This window comes from Balaenoptera ricei, chromosome 11 (assembly GCF_028023285.1).
Source record: "Balaenoptera ricei isolate mBalRic1 chromosome 11, mBalRic1.hap2, whole genome shotgun sequence".
Lineage (NCBI taxonomy): Eukaryota > Metazoa > Chordata > Mammalia > Artiodactyla > Balaenopteridae > Balaenoptera > Balaenoptera ricei.
Genome location: NC_082649.1, coordinates 8,219,443 through 8,229,221, shown reverse-complemented (window position 1 = coordinate 8,229,221; position 9,779 = coordinate 8,219,443). Strand labels below are relative to the sequence as shown.

Here is a 9,779-nt window from a genome sequence, read left to right as displayed (position 1 = left end):
TTCACTACCTTTTGTCTCTGTGCTGAATTCTTTCTTCAGAGAAGACAAGGACTGAGGTCCTGTTTCAAGCCTGCTGGCCCTCGTGATCTAGTGGTTAGGTTTCCGCGCTCTCTTCAAGCCATCTCAACCTGCAGCCCGTGAGATCAGGGCTGGGAGAGAAGAATAAACAAAAGCCCCTCCCCCCAACACTCACTTCAAGGAAATGACACAGTTACCATCTCTCCTTTGAAATCTTCTTAGTGTTCCCTACTCCTCCCTCTGTGAGCCCATGCCAAGTAGTATACATCTAGGATAACTCTGGACAGTTTTGTTTTATTTGGTAATCAGCTGCACGGGGGTGAAAGCACACTGTACACACACGTGGAGGGGCTGTCAGCGCTGGGCTCACAGGTGGCTCATCTGTTTCTGGCTCCCATCACTGTCTGCACATACTAGGCAATCAAATACTTATCGATCAAGTGCTGTATTTTGCATTCCCTGTTTCCCTGATCACCTTACTGTGAGATTCCTACACTTGTGATTTATATTTTGTCATCTGTGATCTCTATTTGTATCTGTGGATGTGCGGACGTTCAAAGTACCTAGTTTTTCCAACACAGCTTAATTATAAAGACAACATAATATTACAGATAGTTTGTGAACACAGTGCTTTCATGTCCTGTGCTCTTATTTCCCTCTTGTCCATAGATACACACATTCTGATTTTACCAAGAACGTGGGAGATGCAAGTTTGCATCCTGCGTTTTGCACTTCCTGTCAGAGCATAACATTTTCCATCGTGCTACTCAGTTTTCACTGGACATCGTCTTCACAACCATTACCTTAGAACACAAGACTGGAGTTATTATTTGTTGTTGTTGTTTTCCCACCCCACCTGAAAGCTAATGCATTAACGAGATGGTTGCCAGCTCTGTTTCATGATCTTCAGGAGCATAGGAAGTGATGATTAGAAAGGACTTAGGGAAGCTTTCCAGAGCCAAGGGGTCAGACTTCACTTGTTTTAGGAATCAGATTCAACATACAATATGATTCAAGTGAATACAGACTGGTCTGTAGGACCCAAAATGAATTCAAACAACTCAAATATCTATTTACATAACTATCTTTCATGTGTCTACCTAGAATTCTTTGGAACAAATCATTTCTTCAATACAGTAGTCATACGAGAGCAATCTTTTCTAAAATGATGACTAAAATTTTGTTAATTTTTGTTTTATTTGTAATATCTCTCTAGGCAGCCACTGCCCACATGAAACGAAATCAGCTATAGGGATGAATAAATGGAGGCCTCAGGACTTCCCTGGTGGCGCAGTGGTTAAGACTCCACGCTCCCAATGCAGGGGGCCTGGGTTCAATCCCTGGTCACGGAACCAGATCCCACATGCATGCCACAACTAAGAGTTCGCATGCTGCAACTAAGGAGCCCGCCTGCTGCAACTAAGACCTAGTGCAAACAAACAAATAAATAAATACTTTGAAAAAATAAATTATAAAATAAATAAATGGCGGCATCAATGCCTAATTATGCTTTCTAAACTAGTTGAATAATTTTTACAACTTTTTCTCCTAATATATTCAGATGATTACATCAACTCTTCCTTTGTTGATTTCAGCTATCTCCTCATTCTTGACACAATTCCATCCCTCCAGAGATTTCATGCATAAAAGCACCTCTAATAATTTGCCTGTTCTGCCCTGAATTTACAGCTCCCTGAGTTTAAAGTTACAGGGTAAAGAACGTTTGCAAGTCGGCACTTTGCTGCAGTGGGGTCCTTAATTGCACCTCACCTGAAATGCTTCAAGGGTCTTTTGATTTTGGCAATACTAGCCATTTTTTTACAGGAATTAGTATCAATCTTTTTTTGTGCATCACCCCAGTGCTGTCTGATGTTTACTCTCCCGGTGGTCATGTGAGAAACACTGGTTCTCCGGACCCTCCTGACTTTCCTGAGGACCTTTTGCAATATACCACTCATCATTCTTCTAAATTCTGGGTACAACGCTCTTGCCATTTGTGCAAAATAGTAGAAGGGGATGGTAACGAGTGACCAAACAAAAAAAGACGTGCTCCTTTACCCCAGCTTGAACATTAGATCAAAATTAATACCCCAAATTCTAAAGCATGCTCCTTTATCCCAGCTTGAACATTAGGTCAAAATTAATACCCCAAATTCTAAGTTGGAGGCAGTGATCGGGTAGGATAGAATCCTGAAGAAGTTGGCAACCAACACAGACTTGTGGCTTGGCCGCTCTGTAAGTGGTGAGGTGCTCATTGATGTCCCAGAATTCAACCTATGCTTGCTTATTTCTATATAACGTACACTCTTATACATTCTCACTCCAGGACATAAACTAATTTTTATTCCACTAAGAAAACTGCGCTTAGAGTTTAATCTCAGCAACTGACTGTAGAAAGGGAGCAGAAGAAAAGGGTTCCATTTCTACCGATGTGGGTACACTGTGCATCACGCTTGTCTTATTCTTGGGGCCACGTGGTACCCAAAGCACTTTTCAAGTATTCATTTCATCATGACATCACCTCTGTGCCCAAGTGAAAAACCAGGGAAACCAAATGGAAACTTTCTCAGCGTCCACGGAGGTCACAGAGAAAGAGCAGCTTGGGTTAAATTGGTTTTAAGTGCACGTGACATTTTGTCTTTTTGGACGCCTCCAGCTCTTTCTCTCTGCCCAGGCTCTCTTCTCCCTCCATCTTCTTTCTCTTTTTATTTATGTACTTACTATGTTAAATTCTGTACCCTGTTTTCTCATCATCACTGTTTTTTGTTTGTTTGTTTGTTTTTGTTTTTAGCCACAGGAAATAGCTGGAAGCAACAGGACTTAAAATAGCCCAGGAGGGTGGTGAGAGAGAGCCTGGATTGTGTGTCAGAAGGTCTCCAGTTGGGCCAAAGCCACTCTTGACAGCCGGGAGCCCTTGAAGCAGTGATTTGATTTCACACCTCACAGCTTCCTCTGGGGTGAATTTGAGAAAACAACCCCTGTTCTTACTCGGGGTCCCCAATGGGGGCTTCCTCCCAGCCACGTCACCCACACCTCTGAGCCTGAGTTTTTTCCAACATCGACCTCCTGGTGCAGCTGGAGGTTTCCAGAAGTAATATACAGAAAGCACCCAGCTGGGGGCTTGCCAGAGACATCAGAGCTAATTTCATACCTTGAGGGAAAGCCATTGGGAAGAAAAGAGTGAAGAGAGGAAATGAGGAGGGTTGCAATCCTTTAACATAAAATCACTGCAAATAGAATGGTAGGAAAGTGCAAAAAAAAACTGGTTCTTTTCAAAACAGTCAACTAGATATCATTGGGGCAACACAAAGCTGAGGCAGAGAGCTGACAGATGAAGAGTACTTCAGCGTTAAGTAGACTCTGTGCCTCCAAAGCCCTTTCCAGCTGCACTTGCCCTTGAAAGGATACCTGACAACCCTCGGCTTTCAATGCCAAAGGCTAACAGGAGGAGGCTGAACCCAAGAACCTCAGAGGTTTTCACAGTCTAACATGTTTCTGCTCAGAAAGGCCTCAGGTTTGAGTTTTGGCTGGATTTGGGAGGTTGGGTGTCACGAGGAGAAGGTAAAACAAGGGTCCAATCCCAGTGCCAACTGAGCTCTTCACCTTTCTAGACTTCTGCTCTTTCCTTCCTCCACTCTGCTCCCCACAGAGTCCTTGATTTGAGTTTGAAGTTACAGGAACTCATGGTCACTGCTACAGCGAGTGTTCCCAGCCAGGGGAGACCTTGAGCTTCTGATCACAGAGAATTATGTGCTGCAAGACTCTAGCCCCCTCCTTCCGGTTGCAATATGCTGTTCAATCAGAACAGAGTTCCAAGAAATGGATCCCCTATTCTTTTGGATCCCCGGGTGCTGGATTGCAGTATCCCCATTTCTTCTCAAAGCTCACAGTCTACGAGGAACTCGATGCCTACTCTCTATTTGGCCAGCTGGATGGGGAAAGACCTTCTTTACAACAGATGACCATCAACAGCCCAGACTGAAAAAGTATGGAAGACACAAAAATAGCTGTGTGTTTGGCAAAACCTGAATTTACTTAGTAGATCAGTCTTTAATTCTGGAAGATGGATTTTCATAGAAACTACTTGCAGAATGACCTCATCACCTTTCAAAATTTTTCTTTTTTTTTGGCCATGGCTCGAGGCATGTGGCATCTTAGTTCCCCGACCAGGGATCCAACCTGCGCCCCCTGCAGTGGAAGCACAGAGTCTTAACCACTGGACCGTCAGGGAAGCCCCCCTCATCACTTTTCTAACTGGTCCAGGGCTTCATTATCAGTTTTGCATATTATCGAATGAAGTTCATTTCTCACAGGAATGTTGTGTGGAGTGACTAATCAAATAAAGCACATTTTAAATGCCAGACGGTGCCAAGTACTTTGTTAAATTCTGGAAACATTTTCCCTTTGACTGAAGGGAACTGAGGAACATAATGCAAACCATTAATTAGAAACATTGTCCTTTAGTAAGAAATTAAAAGTTGTAACTAAGATATGCATGGATACTAATGACTTAACAAGACATGAAAATTCATGATCACCAGTAAGTATATCACATAATGAAACAACATACTAATAAGTGCTATGCTTTGAAAAACCTTTAGAAATAGAAATCTCATGTACCCCAGTCAAATGATTCATTCATTCATTCACAAACATTTTTTGTGCACTTAGTTTATGCAGGCACTGTGCTAGATTCTGGAAATATAAAACATAAGTGTAGCCTAAATGAGTACAAAATTACTAGATCTTAAAATGCTACTGGGGATTAAATAGAGGTAATGTTTCTTAATCAAATTTATAAGCTTTTGTACAGCAAAGGAAACCATAAACAAAACAAAAAGACAACCTACGAACTGGGAGAAAATATTTGCAAATGATGTGACCAACAAGGGCTTAATTTCCCTTTTTTTAAAAATAATTAATTAATTAATTTGGTGGCACCAGATCTTTAGTTGTGGCATTTGGCATCTAGTTCCCTGACCAGGGATCAAACCCAGGTCCCCTGCACTGGGAGCGTGGAGTCTTAACCACTGGACCACCAGGGAAGTCCCAAGGGCTTAATTTCCAAAATATACAAACCGCTCATACAACTCAATAACAAAAAAACAAACTACCCAATCAAAAAATGGACAGAAGACCTAAATAGGCATTTCTCCAGAGAAGATATACAGATGGCTAGTAGGCACATGGAAAGATGCTCAACATTGCTAATTACTAGAGAATGCAAATCAAAACTACAATGAGGTATCACCTCTCACCAGTCAGAATGGTCATCATTAAAAAAAGTCTACAAATAATAAATGCTAGAGAGGGTGTGGAGAAAAGGGATCCCTCCTACACTGTTGGTGGGAATGTAAATTGGTACAGTCATTGTGGAAAACAGTATGGAGGTTCCTTAAAAAACTAAAAATAGAGTTACCATATGATCCTACAATCCCACTCCTGGGCATATATCCAGAAAAGACAAAAACTCTGATTTGAAAAGATACATGCACCCCAGTGTTCATAGCAGCACTATTTACAATAACCAAGACATGGAAGCAACCTAAATGTCCATCAACACATAAATGGAGGGCTTCCCTGGTGGTGCAGTGGTTGGGAATCTGCCTGCCAATGCAGGGGACATGGGTTCGAGCCCTGGTCCGGGAAGATCCCACATGCTGTGGAGCAACTAAGCCCGTTCGCCACAACTACTGAGCCTGTGCTCTAGAGCCCGTGAGCCACAACTACTGAGGCCCACATGCCTAGAGCCCGAGCTCCACAACAACAGAAGCCACTGCAATGAGAAGCCCATGCACTGCAATGAAGAGTAGCCCCTGCTCGCCACAACTAGAGAAAGCCGCTAGCAGCAATGAAGACCTGATGCAGCCAAAAATAAATAATAAATAAATAATAAATTTATTTTAAATAACCGATAAATGGATAAAGAACATGTGGTTACATATATACAATGGAATACTACTCAGCCATAGAAAAGAATGAAATAATGCCACTTGCAGCAAAAAGGATGGATCTAGAGATTATCATACTAAGTGAAGTAAGTCATACAGAGAAAGACAAATATCATATGATATCACATATGTGGAATCTAAAAAGTGATACAAGTGAACTTATTTACAAAACAGAAATAGACTCACAGACAAAAACTTATGGTTACCAAGGGGAAAGGAAGGGGACAGATAAATTAGGAGTCTGAGATTAACAGATACCAACTGCTATAGATAAAATAGATAAACAACAAGCTCCTACTGCATAGCACAGGGAACTATATTTAATATCTTGTAATAAACTGTAATGGAAAAGAATCTGAAAAAGAATATATATAATTGAATCACTTTGCCATTCACCAGAAGCTAACACAACATTGTAAATCAACTATACTTCAATTAAAAAGCTGAGGTAATGTTTCCAGAAAACCATCTCCTTCCAACCTCCTCCCTCCAGTAGTTTTCCAGCAAATCGGCCCCTTCCTACCGCTCTCTCCATTCCCAGGAGGATAAAGTTGCCTGGAAGCATACTAGTGTGAATCCTCTCCTTCTCTTTAAGGTAGAGACAGTTAATGGAGTTAACTCTGGTGTTTAAAAGCAGAATAACAGGGGACTTCCCTAGTGGCGCAGTTGATAAGACTCCATGCTCCCAATGCAGGGGGCCCGGGTTCAATCCCTGGTCAGAGAACTAGATCCCACATGCATGCTGCAACTAAGAGTTCACATGCCACAACTAAGGAGACCTGGAGCCGCAACTAAGGAGACCTGGAGCCGCAACTAAGGAGCCTGCCTGCCGCAGCTAAGACCTGGCGCAACCAAATAAATAAATAAATATTAAAAAAAACACTAAAAAAAAAAAATAAAAGCAGAATAACAAAAGCCAGAATGTGGAAGTGCAAAGTTCTGTTTACCTTGAGTCCCACTCCGAAAGGCTTGTCCTTCAGAGTCACAAAGACAGAGCCTTAGAACTGAAATGTAAGAACTGTAATTTACGTTATATGAATTCCATTGAAACAGACACACAAAACAGTCTACAGGGTGTCCATAAAGCTGGAAACATAGGTGAATATATATAATGCAATTGAAGATATTTTCAAAGTGTAAAATACACACACACACACACACACACACACAATGCTTCCAGACTTTATGTAGAATGGAAATCAAGTTCCGCATACCTGGAATCCTGTTAAGTGTCACCCAGAAATGTTCATCAGGAGAGTAGGTGTCCTTTGACCACCCAAGTAAATCAATGGCCCTCTGGTCTTGGAGAACAAAATTAGCAAATTCTCTTGTAAGGGCTACATAGCTGGAGCCAAAGTAAATGGTGAGATTATGGGGAGGAGACATTTTTCTTATCCAAGTCCACAGCATGAAGGAAAACAATTGGTATTTCTGCTCCAAGTGCATATATCTGGTCCTTCTGATAATATGAGGAGGAGGCAGCACCCCTGGGGTGATGTTTTTCCCTTTAAATCCTTTTATATACTGAACGATCTCCCTGTTGGTTTTCAGGGGGAAATCTTGCCCGCAGGTGTTGATGGTGTACTTCCATGGAACCTCCGAGCCTATGAGGTCTTGCAGGCAATTCAGGTCAGCCTGGAGCCTGGAAAGTCCTGCGTAGACCACAGACTCCCTCTTGGAAGCCAGAAAGGCATTTGCGAAGCAGCTCAGCAGCCTTCCTACCGAATCCTTGAAAGCAGAGGTGGCTTTCTCATCCACATGAACACAGTAGACATTTTGAGGCATGTAAATAGCCCTGAAAAGCCTCTCAAATGTATCAAAGTCTTTGTGGATGACCATGACATATGCCAAAGGGAACTCAGCTTCATCTTTGGACAGAGGTTTCATTATGTAGTGATTCTGGGTCAAGTACTGTTGGCAAGTTATGTTTCTCAGTGGTGTCAGTGGTGTCATTGGTATATTTCCATCCAAGATTTTCTTTCCTGTTATAATCATGTCACAGACTTCTGCAAGCACTGAAGAGTTTGAGATTTTCCCCACTGGCAGGTATTTTGGCAGGACTAAATTGTTGGTATAGAGAAACAAAAGAGTTATAGAAATGGCTATAAGACCTACAACAAACTTGAGTACCTTCAGCTTCATGTTTCCTACCATCTCTTCTGTGTTTGTCACTTCATATCATTGTTGAAGTCAGTCTGCAGGTCCATCCCCCGACTGCTGGGGAATCTACTCCCACTTCTTATTTTGAGCAAGAAGAGAAATACTGCCACTCACTTAAGGGACAGTGGATCAACCACAAGCTGAAGTTCTTCTCTAACGATGAAGGGATTGAATGGATCTGAGAACATGAGCCACTGGGGCCAACGGAGCAAGAGCTGAGCAGTGTTAGGTACCTTGGTCCAGGTCAATCTCAAGTTAAGACCCTAACAAATCTGTCACGGCTGCCGACTCAGGGTGTTCCCCCAGGGCGGGGGGGAGGGTAGAACGTGTGTCCGTCTTACAGCCCTTTTACCCCAGAGAGGGACACCATCACCATCACCATCACCGACATAATGTTTGACCACAAGGGACGGTATATTTCTTCAACTTGGGACCATATCAGTTGTTGTGAGGCAGGTCACCACCAGCAGTGACTGATATTAATGTTGACAGCTCCCAGAATTGCTGAAGAGCAGGGTTTCTCTTTACCTAAAGATAAAAATCAAGAATTCAGAGATGCGGGATTGGAAGGCATCTTGCAGTTTTTTCAGACCAGCTCGCTCAAGTCACAAATGGAGCATCTTGAAAATGAACTGTCACTGATGTTCTATCACCCTTTTGGCTCCATTTTCTCACTGACAACCTGGGAGGTGAGCATGGACGTTATACCCACTTTGCACAAGAGGAGATTGAAGCCCACACATGCACTGACTTGCCTGAGGGTCAATAATGAGTTCATGGTAGCATGAGGCCTCAACCTTAATAGGGTCGAGAATATTGTACCTGGAATATTTGCTCCCCCCTTTTTCTTGACGAGTTCCTCCCGTCGATCAGGCCCCCCGTGTGGCACCCTTTCCCTGCCCTCCCAAGTCTGGGTTAGGAGCCCTTCCACCTGTTCTACTAGGACTTGGTGCCCCTCTCTTTGCTTGTCTGTTTGCCCCACCACTAGCTTATGGAGAGCGATTTCTCTCTACTCATCACTGGGTTTTAGGCACCTTGCTCATGTTAGGTGGTCATCATTAAATTAAGTTTAGTCATTTTTCTTCCCTCTATACCAGGGGTGGACAAAACTACAATGGGCATCATGGGTGAGGGCCAATCCACCTGCCACATGTTTCTGTACAGCCTGTGAGCTAAGAATTGTTGTACATTTTTGAATGGCTGAAAGGAAATTTGAAGAAAAAGAATATTTCATGATACATGAAATTCAAATTTCAGTGTCCATAAATACAATGCCATTGGAACATAGCCATTGGTTTACAGATTGTCCATAGCTGCTTTCCCATGGCAACAGCAGAGCTGACCAGTTGTAACAGAAACCATCTGGCCACCCAAGACTAGAATATTTACTCTTTGGCTCTTGAGAGAAAAGATTTCTTGATCCCTCCCCTATAATTACTGATGTCTCTGCTAACCAGTATATTTTCACCACACCAAGATGACTACTGTGGACTTGGTACAACTTTACCACTTTTTCCTGTATTTTCTAGATTTCCTCACGAATGCTAGAATGACATCCTATTTGGTAGCAGAGCATGGGCTTTAAAGAGAGACTTGGAAATCTAGAAACAATAAATGCTGGAGAGGGTGTGGAGAAAAGGGAACCCTCTT

At 42.6% G+C, this 9,779-nt stretch overlaps 1 protein-coding gene across 1 annotated transcript in view; it reads right to left on the bottom strand.

Moving 5' to 3' along the window:
- Positions 1 to 8,123, bottom strand: part of LOC132374326 (N-acetyllactosaminide beta-1,6-N-acetylglucosaminyl-transferase) — a 98,281-nt gene extending 90,158 nt beyond the window's left edge. Inside the window, exon 1 of the mRNA XM_059937908.1 lies at positions 7,184 to 8,123. Within this exon, the coding sequence (XP_059793891.1) occupies positions 7,184 to 8,123 (940 nt within the window). The remainder of the gene's footprint in view (positions 1 to 7,183) is intronic.
- Between the last annotated feature and the right edge of the window lie 1,656 nt (positions 8,124 to 9,779).